This window comes from Schistocerca cancellata, chromosome 8 (genome assembly GCF_023864275.1).
Source record: "Schistocerca cancellata isolate TAMUIC-IGC-003103 chromosome 8, iqSchCanc2.1, whole genome shotgun sequence".
NCBI lineage: Eukaryota > Metazoa > Arthropoda > Insecta > Orthoptera > Acrididae > Schistocerca > Schistocerca cancellata.
Window position 1 is genome coordinate 355,789,309 of NC_064633.1, and position 22,894 is coordinate 355,812,202.

The 22,894-nt window shown below is 44.1% G+C and overlaps 1 protein-coding gene across 1 annotated transcript in view; it reads left to right on the plus strand.

Moving 5' to 3' along the window:
- Window positions 1-22,894, plus strand: part of LOC126094578 (uncharacterized) — a 115,695-nt gene that overhangs the window by 71,443 nt on the left and 21,358 nt on the right. Inside the window, exons 3-4 of the mRNA XM_049909045.1 lie at window positions 7,294-7,368; window positions 16,895-17,101. Of these exons, the coding sequence (XP_049765002.1) occupies window positions 7,294-7,368; window positions 16,895-17,101 (282 nt within the window). The remainder of the gene's footprint in view (window positions 1-7,293; window positions 7,369-16,894; window positions 17,102-22,894) is intronic.

Below are 22,894 nucleotides of genomic sequence, written 5' to 3' on the forward strand. Positions count from 1 at the left end.
ATTCGATGTTAGTGTAAATATAAGTGCTCTCTTTTTGGGGGGTAAATTTGTTAGAGTTTGTGCGATCGGCTTTATAAACAGCACACTTTAGACTACTTGCAGTAAGATATTTGGCCATCTTCTTCTTTTAAGCTTTTTAATTCAATTGTAGAGATTATGCTACTGGGTAGGATACGGTGATCAAGTAGGAATGCCCGTAGGGTTTCATAAAAAAGTAAAACAATGAAATAATGTTTTATCTTATGTGGAGGACTGTCGCAAATTTATGTCGCACTCGTTGTGATGGAACGTTTAAAAGCCTATGTCCTTAATGACTGGACATGGAACTTTCCTTTTTGCCTTATAATATTTTCACTGTTGCGGGAATTGAAGTTTTTATTTATGTATTATGTATAGTATAGGCAGAACAGCCTGACTAGCACACGGACAAGGGAGAAAAGTACTTTTAATAGAGCTAATATAGGAATTTTACGCCCATCTATTTCGTGATCTACGAGCCACACAAGGCAGACAACTGTCGCTAGAGCGCGTTGCGATCGCGTATACCACGTCGGGGTCCATGTGCCACATGCACAAGTCGCATCGTTTCAGAGTGTTCAGCAGAACGTTGGATTCGGGACGCTCAGCGTTCACGTACGACAGCACGGTCCGTTGCACGCGCATGACAGATTAGCCGTGGGGAAAATAGCACTCAGCCGCGAACGCGCCATGTTGCTACGACCAGTTCGGGATGATTCCTCGCCTGTATACGAGATGCAGCTTGACACTCCGCACTATTAACAGACACGGCCCCCCTCACTATAACTTATATTTAGCGCGCGTTATTCAAATTTTAATTCGTCAAAACATTGTGAGCTGTTAACTGTCTTTAGTGCATAATATTCCGTAATTTGGACGAGTTTAGTTACAGATAATTTATGTGAACCATTTCACTAAAAGATTTTTTTAAATGGTGACTGCTGTGGAGTTTTTACTAGCATGGTCAAATGCTAGAGTGCCGGAGTGTCCTACCGACCTATTATTCTGTTGTGGATTGGCAAGAGAGCCAACCCGGTACTACTAGAGGAAGCCGAAAGGCACGCGTTTTAGCTCACGCAGGCTGGCGTGAGGTCTGGAACAGGTCAAGAAAATTAGACTAGCAAAAAAGGACGTAGCTGTGGAATACTTAACTTTAATCCATAAATGGTGAACATCGCTCTTGACGGTACATGTTTTACAGCATCAATAGTAACTGGTAATGGCGCCTTGCTAGGTCGTAGCAAATGACGTAGCTGAAGGCTATGCTAACTATCGTCTCGGCAAATGAGAGCGTATTTTGTCAGTGAACCATCGCTAGCAAAGTCGGTTGTCCAACTGGGTCGAGTGCTAGGAAGTCTCTCTAGACCTGCCGTGTGGCGGCGCTCGATCTGCAATCACTGAGATTGGCGACACGCGGGTCCGACGTATACTAGCGGACCGCGGCCGATTTAAAGGCTACCAGCTAGCAAGTGTAGTGTCTGGCTGTGACACCACATATTCCCCCCGTTATCTCTCAAGAAAGAGATTTTTGTCAGTTCTATCCGAGGCAGTCGTTGGGAAACGCGTCAGAATCAACCTCAAGAAACGACGAAGAATTTGGAAATAAGGTATTTTATAAAGCTACCACCATTAGGAAGCAAGGCACTTCTTAGGAACTGAAAGTAACGATACGCTTCATTCCTTTTTTTATGTAATTTTTCGTGAAACTCTCTAGGTGGTGAAATGATGCCGTATTCCAGTGCTCTAGAGCGAGATCTTAACAAACTTCGCATGTCTTCAGTACGGTGTATATAACTGCCAATGTCAGAGACCAAAGGTCATCTTCAATACTGTGAAATCATTAGTATTAAACGTTGATAATTGAAACATAAAAATATGAATAGATACAGAGGCAGGCATTCGAAATTAATTATTCAGCTACTCTTTTGATTCCTCTTCATTGTAAACAACGAAATATTTATTTATTTATTTACTTATTGCATTCATTGAACCATGCCCTCCTGTTTGTCTGAAGCAGATTGTAGAATACTGAGCAAATTCTCTTCATAATAGTGCACATTTTTACTTTAATAATGTAGTAGTAAGATAGTAAAGTAAACAATATAACTTTTCGATAAGTATACATATGAAAAAAGGTAATTAGAAAGAATATGGAACAAAGTAATGAAACAGAACAAAAGAAATAAATGTTTTACGTTACTTCGTACGTAAATTTCTCTAGCTGAGCGTCTGTTTGCGGCTACCGCTGTACATATTCAACTTTGCCTGCTCTGAGTGGGAAGTAGATTACATTTCAGCCACCTGTTCATTTCCCAGATATAATGTGCCTATGCATCTAATGTGAAGTATTACAGATTATAATTTATTGTCCAGCTGTGAGCGACCCGGCAATTGAATCACCACAATTAATTGTAATTTAAACTATCGTACTATTACTAACAACTAATGTGTTTATATTAAATTAAATCACACATCCACATGCTTCTATTATTCGACACAACAAGGCACTTCACTGATCACTTGGAGTTTTTACGCTACTTGCGAGATCATTTCAGCAGATCGGCACTGTCCCCATACCGCGCTCGTTATTAGTATATTCCCTGCTACTCGTTCTCTTCTGTTACTCTCTCTTAAAAGTGTATTTCTGTCTCTGTTATCTATTCTTTACTTGTTTAGCTCATTTCCAAATATAGTGTCTGTGACTATTTTCCATAACTAGAATGCGTTAGCATTCTTAATGAGTAACGTCTTTCCGCCATGTCTTCTAGCCTCCAGTTGGAATGGGCATGTGAAAGCCACATGCTCAAAGGATCCTAAATATCCAATGTGACACACTGCAGATCCGTCTCTTTCCTATCCTGTCTACGTACTGGTTGTGAGGGCCGTATCCTTTCATACCACCGAAACATGAAGGTCATGTCGAATTAGGTTCAAATGGCTCTGAGCACTACGGCACTTAACTTCTGAGGTCATCAATCGCCTAGAACTTAGAAATACTTAAACATAACTCATCTAAGGACATCACACAGATCCATGCCCGAGGCAGGATTCGAACCTGCGACCGTAGCGGTCGCGCGGTTCCAGACTGTAGCGCCTAGAACCACTCGGCCACCCCGGCCGGCGTCGAATTAGGAAACGCTTCCTTACGCTCAGCTTCTTTAGGCTGCTGGAATCCTATAAAAGCTGCACTCGGTAGAAGCAGACATGTAGAACACAAAACTAAGCAGCTTTACCAAGTGCAGCCTCAACTGCTACCTGTTTGAAAAACATCACTCGATATCGGCTGTTACAAAAACGTTGACAGTTAATATGTCAGTCATTCTGTAACATATTATAACATACTCCTTATAAAGTATACTGCCTCAGAAGCTTGTGGTACTACCCACGACTGTGCAAGAACCTCCCGTGGTTGCCTCCACATCTCCTTCGACGCCTCGGTGAATGCGGCGTCCCGGGGCTCCTGAAGACAGTATTAGGGTTCCTGATGGCGTGCAGCCTCCCTGAAGGCCAGCCGCCATCAGAAGCAAACAAAGCCCGAAAGCTGGCCTTTGTAGTGAACCGGTCGGCCGCGTAATCATCCGGCAATCTGTCACGGTTGCAGGTAGCAGAGGGTGGCTTATGACAAATACGAGGGGGTACGTTCTGAAAGGAGACTTTTACACGAGGTGTCCGGAGAATACTAGCGTGAAATTGAATTGGAAGTTTGTGTGTGAGGGGGAAATTTGTAGGGAGTGACCGCCAGCTGCCGGCTGATCCATTCTACGCGCAGTGAGGGTGGTTTCTGGGGGCCGAGGGGTGGGGCTGCTGGCACACACCTGGCGTTCGGAAGAGTTCCTCAGCATCCTGGATACTGACATGCCGTGCGTAGCGAGGCAGTCGTCAGGCGGATGGTTATTCAGAAGTTCAAGGCCTACTGCGGCATTTTAAAAGTACACGTTTGAATAAGGAGGGTCTGGAAAGTCAGAGTGCAACGTTCCGTCAGTAACTGAATAAACGAGGTCACCGAGCCTAGCTATCCATTACACGATTATGTGCCAGTCTTCTTTGAAAGGGTAGGAAGCATAGAGCTGGTAGTGGTAAGGTACTGAAATAAAAGAAAAAAAAGCCTTTCTAATAACGTTTACTTGCCTCGGCGACGTTTTACCATAGACAAAACGAGTCATAATAAAATGTTTAACAGAGGCCACAGTCAGAACGATAATTCAGATTATCAAACATTCAAAGAAATTTTCAAATTTTAGCTCACATAAGTTTTTGAACAAGAGCGACAACAAGAGAATTAATCTTATCAAAATTTATACTTTGAAAAATTTCAATTCAGCGACATGGAACAAACACATTCAATATTAACTTAGGCGCTGACTTAAGGTGACCAGCTTGAACTATACCCAGATATCACTCGATTCCTCTTATTAGTTTCTCTAAAACATACACGGAGTAAAATTTTACTACATACAAAGTGACTACAAGAGAAATAATTCATAGCTTGTTTTAGATTTTAACTGTTGCACCGTAATAGTAGTGCCAGGTTAACACAAATACTTACAAGAGAACAAACTCTTTCAGAGGTTAACCTCTTTCTAGTTTCAACAGACAGGCCTTTAAAAATAAGCACACAATTTTAAGAAATTAATTTCTTGTTAGTAATAATTAAATATACTCGTACAATAAGACTCACGTAAAACGATGAACATTAAAATCTAAATTCTATTTGTCTTTGACAAGCAAGAACAAAATAACTCGAGTTGTACTGGTAACCCAGAATACTGATCCTCGTTGCGCGACTAATGCCTAAATAAAAGTCGTTTAGTCGTTACTCACAGCTAGACAGCATTACATGTGAGAATCTAAATTCAATCTCCGTAGCAAAACCTCACTACAAAAAAGGAAATGTTTTCACGAATAACCACTAACACTTAAGTCACAAACAAAAGGTGCCCACCGTTTTTCTTTCTACTCCGCTTCATCGCCGTATGCAAATACTGGCAGCTCAGCAACCACAAACCAAAGCAGTAGAAAAGGGGTATGTACCGACTCTGAAAAAGCAAACCCGAGATCACGAAGGCAGAGGAAGGAAATAACTCTTAAAAAATGGTAGGCTCACTTTCCACTGCCTTCCATACCGGGCGAAATACGAGTAAGCTCGCATGTGCTAACACCGCGGCTCGCATGACGTCCGCAGACCCGCTGCTAGGCTACTAAGAGCAGAGAGCTTTAATGATCGGTGCGTATCGATTCTAAAGCACACACAGCGCATTTTATGCTGGTTTAGCAGCCAGTAATGAACTGTTAACAGAAGTAAACCCCTTTGCGAAGGTACCGCAGACGACTGTTTGTCTCAGTAGCATCACTCCCGTTGATGGAAGATAGACAAGTAGTTTGCGGACACAAGCATTACATACACTGCTCATTCATTCCACTGTTAATCTCAAAACAAACAACAATTATCCACCATCTGTACAATATTGCCCCTAAGGTTTTTGCGACAATTTTATATACGTTTTTGTTCAGTGCAATAAAAGAACGTATGTATAGGGAAACGGTGTCGCATATGTGCTTCTTATGCATTAAGAGTCAGGTACGACACATTTCTTAGTGAATCACAGCAGTATGAATAACTTATCACCGATGTTCTAAAATTAAAATTTTGCGCTCTGCGTCATGGACAATGACCGGTTCTATGTTTGTTTGGCACGACTACCCTGAAACCCGGCTGACTATTGAGAGAGTCTATGAGGCTGTCATTTGTAGGTCTATTCAGCCTTGGGCATGTGCCGCATCGTTAGAGGTTCGTACCTTTTTCAGCAGTTTCTTATGGCTTTTTCATCAGTAAGCACATCCAACTTCAAAATACGTTCTTCCTTAACTAGATTAGGATAACGCAATTGTTCACAGTAACAAACGTCTCACATTGTCGTTTAACAAGCACTAGTCAAATTTTGAATTCAGGATTTAAAAGGAACGTCTGTTTTCATTGAACTTCAGCTGTTTAGCTCTTTTTTTTCCTGTTCATCTGAGAGCAGCACTTGCAACCTACGTCCTCAGTTATTTGCTGGATATATCCGAATATCTGTCTTCTTCTACAATTTTTCCCCAGCTTCCTCTAATACCGTGGAAGTCACTCCAAGATGTCTTGACAGACGTCCTATTACCCTGTCTCTTCTTATTGTCAGTGTATCCATAAATTTCTTTCCTCGTCGATTCGTCGGCGAACCTCCTCATTTATCAGTTCACTTAATTTTCAACATTCTTCTATAGCACCATATCCCAAATGTTACGATTCTCTTCTGTTTAGGTTTTACCATAGTCCGTGTTTTGCTACCATACAATGTTGAGCTCCAAACGTACATTCTCAGAAATTTATCCCACAAATTAAGGCCTATGTTTGATACTAGTAGACTTCCCTTGGCGAGGAGTGCCCTTATTGCCAGTGCTGCTTTTGATATCGTCCTTGCTCCGTCCGTCATTGGTTCTTTTGCTTTCTGGGTAGCAGCATTCCTTAACCTCACCTACTTCTTGACCATCAATATTGATGTTAAGTTTCTCGCTGTTCTCATTTCTGCTATTTCTCATTGCTTTCGTCTTTCTTCAACTCAGTCCAACTTCTGTACCCGTTAAATTGTTAATCTCATTCAGCATTCCTCTTCAGTTTCACTGAGTATAGCAATGTCATCGGTGAATCTTATGACTGATATCCTTTCACCTTCAATATTAATCCGACTCTTGATCCTTTCTTTTATTTCTTCGATCTATAGATTGATAAGTTGGGGGGAAGGAGTACATCCCTGTTTTACATCCTTTTTAATCCGAGCACTTCGTTCTTGGTCTTTCATTCTTATTGTTCCCTCTTAGCTCTTTTACACATTGTATATTACGTGTCTCTCCCAATAGGTTACTCCTATTTTCCTCAGAATTTCGAACACCTTGAACTATTTTACATTGTCGAGCACTTTTTCCAGGTTGACAAATCCCATGAACGTGTCTTGAGTTTTGTTTAGTCTTGCTTCCGTTATTAACTGCAAGGTCAGAATTGCCTCTCTGGTGTCTTTACCTTTGCTGCAGCTAAACTGATCGTCATCTAACACAGCTAGCTCCTAACAGACACCAAAATTTATTTCACGTTCCATATACTCATATGTGCAGAGGCGTGCTACTTAAGTGTTATAGACTATTACTGCACTTATTTTTCGGTGTCACTATTTTCCTGATACAGTTAAGATATAACTTCAGAACATAACTTCAGCATTTTCCAATCATTTTCCTATTTTGTTACAGTGTTGGCAAACGTGTGATGTGCTGCAGTCTGGATGGTCGGTGTGGGGAAGCATATGCTCAGGAAAGACGATCTGCGTAAGTATTGCTGCTTACTGCTCTGCGTTATAAACCAATACCTAATTAATTCATCTGACATACCATTATTCCATGATATTTCGTATTAATCTTGTTTTAAGCAAGGCCAATAGTAAAAAATAAATGTATCTCAATTTTAAAGTCATATTTTCTACAAATAAACCAATATTTTCTAATTAAGTATGTCCAATTGGGGCATTAACGAAAGAACAGGCACCACGCGTTCATATAACTGATTCGCCTCGATGGGCAACGAATCCACCACAAGTATCCAGCAAGGGGGGGATGGACGCAGACTGCGGAGGTGGCGGTAGGCGGGAATATGGGTCGGTCGAGAGGCGTACAGAGATAGTCCAAGCAATTGCGATAAACGCTGTGTCTAGGTGACGCAGAGATTAACGCGACTGCGTGGGAGGCGGGATATCTGAGGTTCGAATTCCGGCCGGGCATGCATTTTTATTCGTCGCTGCTGATTCAGAATAAAGTCCTGTTGCAACTGATATTATAAATTCCTTTCCGTTCTCTCCTCCCCCCCCCTCCCCCCACCACCACCAATTTGCATAACCACACAAAACTAAAAAAGAATCTGCCTTGGTCTTAGTGAGACCTAGAGCTTAACTCTCACCCTCGTTGGTACTGCAAAGCCTGTCACCTGTCCGGATTGCATCTCCCACAGAACCATAAGAAGAGTGCGTTCCATCTTAGGTGGGTGCGTAGAAACAGCTTCAAAGCATACTACTTTACAGATGTATGCAAAATTTTGAGGAAATAGTGGAGAAACACCACTTCCACAGAGGTGAATTAACTTTAACGATCGATCAGTAACTGAACGACAACTGCATGATTTTGCAGACAACCTTGTAAATAGGGCAACCGCAGTTGTAACTAATCATTTTCATATTAATAAACCGTTGCAGCTGTATTTAATCCTTTATTTGCATATTACTACCGGTATCATACCACTTAGTGTAAGAGCCACATATTCCGGTAAACAACCGCGTAACAATAAATCAAGAAGGAAGGATAACAAAAAAAATGGTTCAAATGGCTCTGAGCGCTATGGGACTCAACTGCTGTGGTCATAAGTCCCCTAGAACTTAGAACTACTTAAACCTAACTAACCTAAGGACAGCACACAACACCCAGCCAGCCATCACGAGGGAGAGAAAATCCCTGACCCCGCCGGGAATCGAACCCGGGAACCCGGGCGTGGGAAGCGAGAACGCTACCGCACGACCACGAGATGCGGGCGAAGGATAACCTTAAGACATTCACTTTAAGGACATCTTTTTTAATTGCTTGAAGACTTCTTATGCAAAAGCTTTTAAAAGTTTTTAAAAAAAAATCTTAAAATAACTAAAAAAACTTATCATATTAGCGGATATCTAGGAGTTGTTATTTAGTCTTGATTTATTGTTGTGCAGATGTTCGCCCGAAGAATTGGTTCTTAATGTCATGATAACGATATTGATCTAAAAATAAAGAATTAAATGCTACTGAAGCGGTTTATTAATATCCAAGAAGACTATGTGATATCTTTGCTACCCACGGCCAAGTTAATCGCCGTCTTTAGTCTAATTGGCTCCTTGTACTGTTGTACACAGCTAATTTCTGGTTGTTCGTACATTCAGACTGTGAAATAGTCTGTAAAAAGGTATCATTCAGGCAAGCTGTGACCATTGTAATAGGATGTTTTATAGACCACCAGCATCCGCCACAAACATCGCAAGGGGAGGAGAGGTGGTGGCGTAAAGTTATTAATCACCAACCAATCCTTTTGCCAGAGCCCTGGTTTAAAGTCCAGACCTCTCCGCGTTATATCTTGAAGTGAGGGCGTGTGACACTGTTGATGGCCATTCGTCCGTCAATTGCGAACGTCAAGCTTGGTGTCCCCTTGGTGCTATGTGGGGGCAACGGGTCTCGCCCTCTCCGTTCTCAAATCATCATACAACATAACACTACACTATACACACATCCATTACACTCATCTGATTTCAACAAATACACATAAAACACATATCATACACATCCGCAGGGAATGGGGCCAATAGTGCGCGGAGGACTAAAACCAATAATCCACTGAACTCACCCCGTGGGATACCCCAGCCAGCAAAGCCAAACGAATTTCTTTTATTTATTCGTTGCTATGATCAAATATTACAATGACAAGAGTCGTGGAATAAGTAACTTTTAACGAGTGGGTGTGCCGCTGTCTCTACGAAATGTAGCAGTCTAACAAGACAGCGACTCGCGAATGGATCGAGAATAGGTGATTTACTGAACCGTTTACTGTTAGTATTTCTGACGTCTGATGCCTAAAGATGCAAGTGTGGAACGTAAACGCATGCCTCCGGTAGGATGCGAAAATAGGAGGCTTATTCGGTTAACTTAATTTGCACGTTACATGTTGAATGTAAACATTACCTTGATCATACTTCCAAAATGAGTGGGTGGTTATTTTTCTTCGTGAGTCGTGCTTTACCTGCATTAAAGAGTTACAAATCCGCAACCATCGGCGTACTCAGTGCCCCTGACGGGAATTGATATCTATTTATTTATCGACAGAAACAGTCGCAGAGCAGGTAAACGGTTACACTTTTCCTAGCCCACGGCAATGAAGATCATTCAATGTATGATATCTTCTGGCACCGCATGTATTTCTTTCTACGCCACCGGTTATGCTTTCCCAGACAACCAGATGTCTACCCAACCTGCCATTTGACTACTTCGTAATTTCAGGACCCACCGGGTTTCCCATTCTTTCGTCGCTAGGCTGACCGTCATGTCCTGAATATCCTCATGTCAACTATTCTTGGTCTAACAGTCACGAAAAAGTAGACCTAGTCAGATCTGCTAATCGTCTTACAGTGAGAAAACTTACCCTAACAAGCTAGGTTTGTATTCTGGCTATTGATCTTTTTTTTTTTTTTTTCGAATGAGTGGTTTCTGGCTGTGTCTTCCGTCTACAGATCAAATCTCGTAATTACAGGCTACTCTGTGGTAAGGGAAGTATCAATTTACTGCCACAGTTGACAGTAACTCTGTAACCAGGAGACATGATCGGAAATGTATAGTAAAAATAGCTATTGACAGACAGGAAATACTTTGGATAGGGAAAGTTCACTAATAACTCCCTGTGATAAATATGTCCATTTCTGATAACTTACTTTAAATTATCTGGCAAAAATCAGTTCTAACTCTCAGGCCCTAGCGTTGTGAGAACCTTTTAGTTGACATTACTTGGACGGCCTTCATATCAGGTATCTTCAGTAGACTGAAGAGCCGAAGAAACTGAACGCGTGCCTAATATAGTGTAGGGCGCTCACGAGCATGCAGAAGTCCCACAACACGACGTGGGATGGACTCGAATGGATGCAGGTGATCAGAGAGGATGCTTGCGTACGTGTCACCTGTCAGAACCGTATCTAGACGTATCAGGGGTTTCATATAACTCCAAGTGCACATGCCCCCACCGCCTCCAGTCATCAACAGTCTAATGTCGGTGTTGATGGGCTCAGGAGAGGCGTAAAGCTTTGCGTTGTGCAGTCATCAATGGTACACGAGTGGGCCTTCGGCTCTGAAAGATGATGTTTCGTTGAATAGTTCGTAGACACTTGTTGACAACCCAGCACTGAAATCTGCAGAAATTTGCGGAAGGGTTGCACTTCTGCCACGATAAACGATTCTCTTCAGTCGTCTTTGGTTCTGTTCTTGCAGGAATTTTTCCTGTCGCAGCGACAGGAGCGACAGAGTTGATTGCGACAAGAGCGACAGGGTTGTATGCTGTCAAGTTGACCGATTCTCTTCAGTCGTCGTTCTACATCTACAAATATACTCCGCTAGCCACCAAGAGGTGTGCGGCGGAGGGCACTATTAGCACCAAAGTCATATTCCCCCCCCCCCCCCCCCCTGTCCAACTCGCGGATCGTACGAGGAAGAAACGACTTTCTGAAACCCTCAGTACGAGCTCTAATTTCCCTTATCTTTGATTGGTGATCATTGCGCGATTTGAAAGTTGGTGGTAATAATATATTCTCTACATCCTCGGCGAAGATCGGATTTTGGAATTTAGTGAGCAGCCCCTTCCCTTTAGCTCAAGTGTCCCACTTCAAACTTCGTATGAGATTTGTAATGCTCTCGCGATGGCTAAATGTACCAGTCACGGATCTTGCCGCTCTTCTTTGGACCTTGTCAATCTCTTGAATCAGACCCAACTGGTAATAGTCCCTTACAGACGAACAGTACTCTAAGACTGGACGAAATAAAATATTGTAAGCAATTTCCTGAGTTGAAGGACTGCATCGATCAGGATTATACCAATAAAGCGCAATTTACAATTCGACTTACCGTTACTTGTATAATCTGATCGTTCCATTTGAGATCATTTCGAATAGTCACACCCAGATACTTGAAGGATGTTACCGCTTCCAAAGACTGGGCATTTATTTTGTACTCGTACATTAATGGAGATTTTCGCTTTGCTATACGCAGTAGGTTACACTTACTAATATTGAGAGATAACTGCCAATCACTACACCACGAATTTATTTTCTGCAAATCCTCATTGATTTGTTCACGACTTTCGTGTGATACTACTTTCCTGTAGACTACAGTATCAGCGGCAAACAGTCTAAGGCCGCGGTCAATACCATCAACAAGATCGTTCATGTAAATCGTAAAAAGCAGCGGACCTAATACGCTGCCCTGGGGCACACCTGATGTTACGCTTGTTTCTGTTGAAGTCTCTCCATTCAAGACGACATACTGCTCTCTGTCGGTTAGAAAACTTTCTATACAACCGCATATGTCATCGGATAGACCACAAGCGCGCACATTTTGGAGCAAGCGACAGTGCGAAACTGAGTCGAACGCCTTTCGAAAGTCGAGAAATATGGCATCAACCTGGGAGCCGTTATCTAGATCCCGTTGTATATCGTTCACAAGGAGGGCCAGCTGTGTCTCGCATGACCGCTGTTTGATAAAACCGTGCTGGTTTCTGCAGATAAGCTTCTCAAAGTCTAGAAAGGTCATTATGTCTGACCGCCAAATATGTTCCATGATTCTACAACAAATCGATGTCAGTGAAATTGGCCGGTAATTATGTGCATCCGATTTTCTACCCTTTTTATAGATTGCCATGACCTGGGCCTTCTTACTGTCCCGTGGAACTTTCCGCTGTTCCAATTATCTCTGATAGATGAGGGATAAGAATGGTGCTATATTTGTAGCATACTCAACATAAAATCTTACGGGGATACCGCCTGGGCCAGATGCCTTCCTGGAGTCTAAGGATCTTAACTGTTTTACAATCCCAGATACACTAAACACTATGTCAGCCATCCTGGCGTTTGTTCGATATTTGAAAGGGGGAATGGTGCTGCAGTCCTCTAACGTAAACGAGTTTTTGAAAGCTAGGTTTAGAATTTCGGCCTTTTGTTTATCATCAACTGTTACGTTACCCGCACTGTCAGCAAGAGAAGGTATTGAATTATTTGTAGCGTTCATAGATTTTACGTACGACCAAAATGTTTGGGGGATATTATTAAAATCTGCAGATAAAATATTGCTTTCATATTCGTTAAAAGAATCTCTCATTTTTTTGACAGCTGCTTTCATTTCGCATAATTTCTTTTTGTCAGCGAGGCAGTGACTACGTTTAAAACGACTGTGTAAAATTCTCTGCTTTCTCAGCAACTTCCTAATACGTTAGTTGAACCAAGGTGGATCCTTTCCCTCCCCTATATTTTTGCTAGGCACGTGGTGGACAGTACCTTTAAATTCCGACCAAAGATGCTCAATATCTTTGTGTCCCGCGGTAAATGCTTAGAGCTGACTATGAAGATATTCATTAATAACACTTTTATTTGCTTTCCCAAACAAAAAAACTCTATGCTTTTTTTTTTTTTTTTACTTTTTTGCAACTTCCACTGACACGGAAACCACAACGATATTATGGTCGCTAATACCTTGTTCTAGATTAACTTCCTCAAAAAGATCAGGTCTGTTTGTCGCCAAGATATCTAATGTGTTCCCATCTCGAGTTGGTTTTCTAACCAATTGCTGAAGGTTTTATGTTGAGAGCGCTCCTAAATTAATTCACTCGAGTCTTTACTTCTGCTCTCTGTGATAAACGCGTAATTTTCCCAGTCAATGGAAGCCAGATTAAAGTCTCCACTTATAACTAATGGATAATTTGTATATTTATTTCACATGTACTCAAGACCTTCCCTGAAGCGTTCTGCGATGTTTGTTGCGGATGCTAGTGGTCTATAAAACATCCTAATACAATGGTCACAACTTGCCTGAATGATACCTTTATCCAGACTATTTCACAGTCTGATCCAGTATCGATCTCAACTGCGTTTAAACAGTTTTAACCTGCAATGAACACACCACCTCCCATAGCATCAGTCCTATTCTGCTTAAACATCGCCCAAAAGAAACATGTGCACGCCACAAGTACTGTGCTACCCATGTAGCTGCTTCCTGTGTGTAGTGCACCCCTGATTGGAATCTACTACCATTTTCGTCACAGAGTCGACGTAGCCTCTGATTTAGATTCTCCACTCAACTCCAAAACAGAGGACCCCGGTCCACCCTGGGTACGATGCTGCAAATCGTCAGCTTGGCTTCCACTCCTCGAGAGATGGAGGCTGCCTTCGCCAATTTGGCGAGCTGTCGAAAGGACCTAAGGATTTTCTCGTTGGTGCCGACATGTGCATCAATCTGCAGCTGGCTGCACCCCTCGCTCTCGATAGCCACCGGAAGAGCCTCTTCCACATCCCGGACAAGGCCCCCCAGCAAGCACACCGAGTGGACGTTGGACTTCTTCCCCGCCCTAGGCGATATGTTCCTGAAAGGCTCCATGACCCGCCTAGCATTGGAGCTCCCTATAATTAACAAACCCCTATCCCCACGTGCCTGTCCGGACCGTACTGAAGGAGCGGCCTATCCTAGCAGAAGGTGCATTCTGATCCGGCTCAACGTCCCTTCCAGCATCAGATAGCACACAGAATCTATTAGCAAAGGGCATGGGATTTGGCAGGAGCCTGCGTCCCTCACGCAGCCTTCGCCTTGAGGCTCGAGACCTCGACGCAGTCTGCCACCCACACTTAGGTGAGAGTGGGCCGGCCGGATCAGTCGCACCTGAGGTCGGCTGAGTGACAGAGAGCTCTGACAACCCCCCCCCCCCCCCCTCCACATCTCGTACAGCAGAGGCTGTCGTTGGTCCCGTTCTTGCAGGATCATTTTCCGGCCGCAGCGATGTCTGAGATTTTACTGGATTCCTGAAATTCTCGGAACACTCGTGAAATTTTACTGGTTTCTTAGTATTCACTAAACACTCGTGAAATGTAACTGGTCCTCCACACGGAAGCATGCGAGGAACAACAGAAACGTAATCGTGTTACATGACTGATCGGGAACAGGTAGGTCGACCAGAGTCACTGCAGAACCACACGGAGGTCGGTTTGTCGGTGCCTGTTACAGAACACAAACATTAAAGTGCTGCTGGTAGAACGTGACCGATACTAGCCGGTACTTCAACAGTTCATAATTGTGAGAGCAAGCTATGTAACACCCACAGATACAACTCAGAAACTCATCCACTTCTAGATGTAAACTGCATAGTATTTAACGCCGGGTACATTTTGTTGCGCGTCACTAAATTCACTAGGCACATGATACAATCACCGAAAACCTGTACAGGAATTCAAACACGTTTCGCAAACTCAGGAGATCTCAGTGAACAGCTGACAATACCAAGCACTTTGAAAATAAACCATCGACCAAAGCGTGTCAGAACTAATTTCCCTAGATGTGGCGTCTAAACCCACCCGGAACACACACGCTCACTGACGTGTATCATAGAACCGGCAACTTTTATTAATAGCCTATTCTTCATGCGGTTCGCCTACAAAAAGGCAACACGTATCCCTACCCACCAACCAAGCTTCACTGAGAAAACACTCGCCAAGAAGGCACAACCAATTCTCGAATACGTGTAACACTATTGACTAGGAACACACATGCACATGCACACGCACGCACACGCACGCACGCACACACACACACACACACACACACACACACACACACACACGCGCGCACACACACGTACGCACTAAATCCACTTCCAAACCACGCAGACTTCAGCTTGCCGGTCCGAAGAACAGGAAGCAAACTCTTATTAACAGCCGGTAGAAGTAAAAACTCTGTCCGATGTTTTCTCAATTCACAAGTGAGTAAGCACACGATCGGACAACTGAGGCACTTCTGCCACTTTGAAGAATACTAAAAAGAAACGCAATTACACTTTGCTGGGATGACGGAGCGACAGAAACCGTTCGCAACATCACGTACGTTACTTCATATCTCAGATGCGCATGGAGAAAAAGCTATTAGCACTTCTAGAAGCGGCCATTACTGCTGGCGAGATCCGTTCAACTGCAGGTCGAGAAAAGGAAGACCCCCTATGTGGCCCCTGCAAGCTGCAGGTTGCGGAAAAAGCTGCCAGGTAGCGTCGCTTTGACAGATAGCGACGCGCCGTAGGTAGCGGGATTTTAAAATCCTCGCGGAAGCCAGGTCCACCCGGCACATGACACGCTGTCATATTTCAACAAGACACGTAGCTGTAGTTTACTAATTCATTAACACGACGTAGCTGGATAGAATCTGCAACTATCAGAGCATAAAACATGTACGAGGGGCCTTCAATAAGGGATGTGACACATTTTATTCTCGGCCAATTTCTGTTAAAAAATGCAGAATTTGTTGTGCGGCGTCGTGGAATATTCTCGCTTCAGCCTCTTGTAGTTCCATGAAATTCCGATGGGCGGCGGCATTATACGTAGCCTTCAAAATCTCGTCTGTAATGGAGTTGCGTTCCAAGCAGAGGGGTGTCATTGAGTTTCTTTCGGCGGAAAACTAGAGCATCTCAGATATTTATAGGCTCTTACGGAATGTCTACGGAGACCCAGCAATGAAGAAATGCATGGTGAGCCGTTGGGTGAACCATGTTTCACCACAGCAATACCTTAAGACTTCCATCTGTTTGGGCCAATGAAGGATGTACTTCATAGGGAAGAAGTACGTGGATGATGGGGTTGTTATTGATGTAGCAAAACGTTGCCTCCGACGTCGACCAGTAGAGTGGTACCATGCGGTCATACAGGCCTTCCCAGTAAGGCGGCGTGAGGCCGTCGCATTGAACGGAGAGTATGTTGAAAAATAGGGTTTTGTAACCAAAAGAGTGGGGAAAAGTATAGTGTAATGAAATCCTAAATAATGCTGTCTACAGTAAAAAAGAAATGTTCCATTACTTATTGAACGCTCCTTGTGTAATCAGTTATAAACTGCAATAAGATGTGGAACTTGCTACAGTGCCTAGAGAGTATGTGAAAAGTTAATGCTAGCAAATAAATAAAATACCTAAAAACTAGATGTCCATTGCTACTGCACGAGTTATATTGAAACGTGATGAACAGCAGACGTCACTGGAGCTGCCACGTCCTTTTCTTTCCCTCAGCCGGCTGGTTGCCGTGCAGCTTGCCACTTCCTGGCTTCGTCGCGCGGCGGGACGCCGGCGCCGCAGCCGGTGCTGGAGACGCGCGCCGCCGCCCGCCTGGAGACGCACGGCCTCCAGCTCCAGTGGCCGTGTAGTGGCCGGCATCCTGTCGTCCACGTGGTGCTCTGGAGGCCACGTGGCAGGGACCAATGGGCGCAGCTCACGCAGGTAACCAACATCTCAAATCGAAACACCTTGTCCTTCTCTTGCGTACAGTAATGTTATATATGACCACGGCAATTTGATAACTTCTAGTTTGTCCGTACACCTTCCCGCACCTACACTGTCTAATGCAAAGTATCCGGACACCCCTATGTCATGTGGAATTGGGCTCTAGATGTCACGGAAAGCGGACTCGCCAATATGGAAGGAGGCGAGAAATGCTGCCAGTTGAGAAGGAGTAACAACAACCTGAATCTGTTAGGAGAGCTCAGTGTCTTAGAACGGACTAGTCATTGAATGTTACAGTACTAACAAACCCGCTGGGGACACTTCCACGATCCTAAAGTTGCCCAATTCGACTGTTGACAAGGTGACTGACAAGTGGAAATGCGGAAGAAGAACCACAATGTAACCAAAACCAGGCAGGCCTCATATACTGATGGACAAGAACCGTGAGCTCTGCGGATAGTGGTTCTGAAAAACCGCATGAAATTAGCAGAAGGAATCTATCGAGAGATCCAAAAAGGTAAGAGCAATCCAGATACCAAGTGAATGTACGTGGTCTACAAAGAACAGGGTACAATGGTTAAGCAACTCCTCCTAAGTTACCCGTTTCTGTAGTATGTGCAAAGCGACTCGAGGTGGTGTAAAGAGCGATCGATGTCTGGAAAAGAGTGATTTGGAGTAATGTATCACGCTATGCCTTTTCGTAATCTAAGGAACGGTTTTTGGTTTGGTGAACGCCTGGGGAGCGTTAGCTGTCACCATGTGTAGTGCCAACAGTGAAATACGGAGAAGTGGTGTTTCAGGGTCTTTTCGTAGTATGACTACTTATCGCGCTTAGGAAAACTGTAAATGCGGAAGGATATAAACATATTTTACACCTTCTTGTACTGCGTAGAGGAACAGTTTCGAGAGATGATTATATGATCCTGTCATGAAGCAGCATCTGTGAGGCAGTGATTTGTGGACAATAACAGTCCTGAAATGCTCTGGCCTGTCCAGAATACCGACCTGAAGCCAGTGGTTCACCTCTGAGGTCAGTTACAATGTCGACAGCGCTCCAGACCCCAGCGGTCAAAATCACTATCTTCTCTGGGTTTCGCTCTTGTGGAAGAATCAGCAACCACTCATCCACATGACATTCAGACATCGCAACTGAAAAGTGTCCTCAGCAGGGTTCAGGGAGTCATAAAGGCGAAGGGTGGTTACATCCCACATTAATGTCCACTAATAGTGTCCGGAAACTTTCGATCAGATAGCGTAAGTCTGTCTTCCACGTTCTCTTTCATCTGCTACTACTCATTTCCACCTAGTCTTAGCCTTGATATACTTTTAGAAAAGTACATGAAATTTAGGTGTGTATGATGGTCATTTCTGATACGTGCGTACCGTCAAAAGTTGCTTGTTACAATGCTGTGACTAATTCTAATGGCACATGTATGTGGCATTTTCTATTGCTGTCGCCTTAGCTTCTTTTTTAATCTATCCACCTATCTGAATATTGTTTTTTTTCTGTTATACACTCCTGGAAATGGAAAAAAGAACACATTGACACCGGTGTGTCAGACCCACCATACTTGCTCCGGACACTGCGAGAGGGCTGTACAAGCAATGATCACGCGCACGGCACAGCGGACACACCAGGAACCGCGGTGTTGGCCGTCGAATGGCGCTAGCTGCGCAGCATTTGTGCACCGCCGCCGTCAGTGTCAGCCAGTTTGCCGTGGCATACGGAGCTCCATCGCAGTCTTTAACACTGGTAGCACGCCGCGACAGCGTGGACGTGAACCGTATGTGCAGTTGACGGACTTTGAGCGAGGGCGTATAGTGGGCATGCGGGAGGCCGGGTGGACGTACCGCCGAATTGCTCTACACGTGGGGCGTGAGGTCTCCACAGTACATCGATGTTGTCGCCAGTGGTCGGCGGAAGGTGCACGTGCCCGTCGACCTGGGACCGGACCGCAGCGACGCACGGATGCACGCCAAGACCGTAGGATCCTACGCAGTGCCGTAGGGGACCGCACCGCCACTTCCCAGCAAATTAGGGACACTGTTGCTCCTGGGGTATCGGCGAGGACCATTCGCAACCGTCTCCATGAAGCTGGGCTACGGTCCCGCACACCGTTAGGCCGTCTTCCGCTCACGCCCCAACATCGTGCAGCCCGCCTCCAGTGGTGTCGCGACAGGCGTGAATGGAGGGACGAATGGAGACGTGTCGTCTTCAGCGATGAGAGTCGCTTCTGCCTTGGTGCCAATGATGGTCGTATGCGTGTTTGGCGCCGTGCAGGTGAGCGCCACAATCAGGACTGCATACGACCGAGGCACACAGGGCCAACACCCGGCATCATGGTGTGGGGAGCGATCTCCTACACTGGCCGTACACCATTGGTGATCGTCGAGGGGACACTGAATAGTGCACGGTACATCCAAACCGTCATCGAACCCATCGTTCTACCATTCCTAGACCGGCAAGGGAACTTGCTGTTCCAACAGGACAATGCACGTCCGCATGTATCCCGTGCCACCCAACGTGCTCTACAAGGTGTAAGTCAACTACCCTGGCCAGCAAGATCTCCGGATCTGTCCCCCATTGAGCATGTTTGGGACTGGATGAAGCGTCGTCTCACGCGGTCTGCACGTCCAGCACGAACGCTGGTCCAACTGAGGCGCCAGGTGGAAATGGCATGGCAAACCGTTCCACAGGACTACATCCAGCATCTCTACGATCGTCTCCATGGGAGAATAGCAGCCTGCATTGCTGCGAAAGGTGGATATACACTGTACTAGTGCCGACATTGTGCATGCTCTGTTGCCTGTGTCTATGTGCCTGTGGTTCTGTCAGTGTGATCATGTGATGTATCTGACCCCAGGAATGTGTCAATAAAGTTTCCCCTTCCTGGGACAATGAATTCACGGTGTTCTTATTTCAATTTCCAGGAGTGTATGTTGAAACATGTTTACCGAAACAGTTTCGGGCTGTTTCATCTGTGGCTAGAGCGTAAATCATAAGTGGGTACCAAAATGCATCATCTTTGTAGCCTCTCCTTGTATTTAGGTATAGGAAACTACCATCAACAAAGTGAAGTTCGAGCTGTGCACTAAATCTGCGGCGTCACTGCGTAAATGTAAGCACAAAATAATATCGTATGTAACGCCTAGATGTGCTCAACCAAAGTTATGTAGATACTAGCGTAACGACACACACGGGTAACTTGAAAAGCAGCACCCACGCCATCTCTCCTGAAGTGAAATAGCTGCTATTTTAATACTTTATTACATAAACTTGCACTTCCATAGATATTCATTCTTTGTTCTCTAGCTGCAGGTGGAGCTCTAAATTGGTCCGGTAAAAATGGTTTGGAGAAGTAAAAGAAAATTTATACAAGCAGCTTTGGCGACATCTACTTGTCAAAATGGTCTTTACCGATTTTTATAGATTGCTCGCTGACCTGTACTTGTACAACTCTCAACTTATTTCAGTTCTAATCTTTGCACATAGTATGTTGTTTCGTTTCAACCTACTTACATTTGCCTTCCACCGCTATTTTACTGATGCTACTGTTCGAGGTCCTGTTCATCACCGACATGATAATTCGTGTTGATTTACTGTAATACTAGACTATCTAGAAAGTTCGGTTTAAAGGTTCCTTTCGTCACGAACATAATAATTCGCGTTTACTTACCGTAATACTGGCTTATCTAGAAAGCTCAGTTTAGAAGTAGGATGCTGTACACGGTCTGATCATCAACAAGTGCCTTCAGTTGGACAAGGCATTCGCGAGGAAAATTTCGGACTATTTCTCGCTAAATTGAGGCCATTACCAAACCAGAGCTGGTGCTACATGGTATTAGAGCGATGTCACCTGATTAATTTTTTGATCGACCAGCAATAAATATGCAAAAACCTATGTCCACTACAGCGCTCGGGCAGTGACTCCTTAGTGGTCGCCTCTTCAGTGACGCAATAAAGAAACTGAACATCAATCTACAGCCAGAGGCTGTACATGATGCTGAACAGTTGCTAGGCGGATATCCTACCTTCCATGGAAACATGTACTCATTTTGTGAATTTTATCAATACGGATGCTGCTAACTCCGTGACTCTTCCTTTACGGTCTTTAGAGTAAGATCCACTACTAGTCACAACGAAGGTGACTTACACAAGACACGACCGGTTTCGGACATGTGCCCATCTTCAGGTGATGATGATGATGATGTTTGGTTTGTGGGGCGCTCAACTGCGTGGTTATCAGCGCCCGTACAATTACCCAATCTTTGCTCAGTCCTATTTCGCTACTTTCCTGGATGATGATGAAATGATGAGGACAACACAAACACCCAGTCATCTCGAGGCAGGTGAAAATCCCTGACCCCGCCGGGAATCGAACCCGGGACCCCGTGCTCGGGAAGCGAGAACGCTACCGCGAGACCACGAGCGGCGGACAATAAACCTAACGAACCTAAGGACATCACACAACACCCAGCCATCACGAGGCAGAGAAAATCCCTGACCCCGCCGGGAATCGAACCCGGGAACCCTGACGTGGGAAGCGAGAACGCTACCGCACGACCACGACATGCGGGCCATCTTCAGGTGATTATTCATTCATTTTCATGTTTCCATGTGATACGCTGCCGCAAAAGGTACTTGCCCCTCTGTAAGAGTGATATGCGAGGCAATGGGGGCACCATCAGATCCTACCACACGGCGAGACGACATTCAGAGTCAGCATGTACGGCAAAGAGTACACTCTTGAGTGAAAGTACTGGAAGTGGCGAACTAACAAGTGTTGAAAATATTAGTGTACTTACATATAGCTTCAGCATCCAAATCGTAATTGTATATTTTTACAAAAGACATTCCGATTTTCACACATTAACTACACAAGTGACATCCAAACAACTATTTGAAATGTCACATTACGCCTTTAACACAGTAATGACGCTTTGTATGTTATTTGTCACTTAAATAATTATTTGAACTGCCAGATTACGCCTTTAGCACGGTAATTACACTCTGTATGTTAATTACTGTAATAGAACATGAATTAGAATCGAACGAGGTAGCGCAGTCGTTAGCACACTAGACTCGCATTCGGGAGGACGACAATTCTAACCCGCGTCTGGCCATTCCGATTTAAGTTATCAGTGATTTCCCTAAATCCCTTCAGGTAAATGCCGAGATGGTCCATTTCAAAGGGCACGGCCGATTTCCTCCCCATCCTTCCTTAATCCGATGGGACCGATGACCTCCAACCAACCAACCATAAATTCGCAGTTTCCAACATGTTTACATTGGAATACAAAGGTTATGGTCAAACAACTTACATCTAGGACGATCAGAGATGTTACAAACATGTAAACATAACAGATGTGGGTACATGACAAATTACAATTTCTATTTATATGTATTTGTACAGTGTTTGTTGTGATAATGTAGCTATAACAACATTATTATTCTTTGGAAGTAAGCAAAAAATGAGAAGTTTGTTACTCCATGTTATTGTAAATCAAGTTCCATTGTGTGCGCAATAAGATAATAAAATAAAAGCAAAGATCCAAATTAAATTCAGTCTTTAATTAATTAGTAAGCAACGAATTGGTGACCCCGAAGTGATTGACGAGACGACGAAATTTGCAATGTAATTTTTCAAGCTGACTGTTTTAACGCAAATTCTCGTAAACTATGTTTAAAAATACACAAAGTGGACATGAAGGGCACAGTCCTGAATGTAAGCTAGAAAGTCATATGATAAGCATTAATCTGCTGCCGTTTTGGACGAGAAACCAGACATC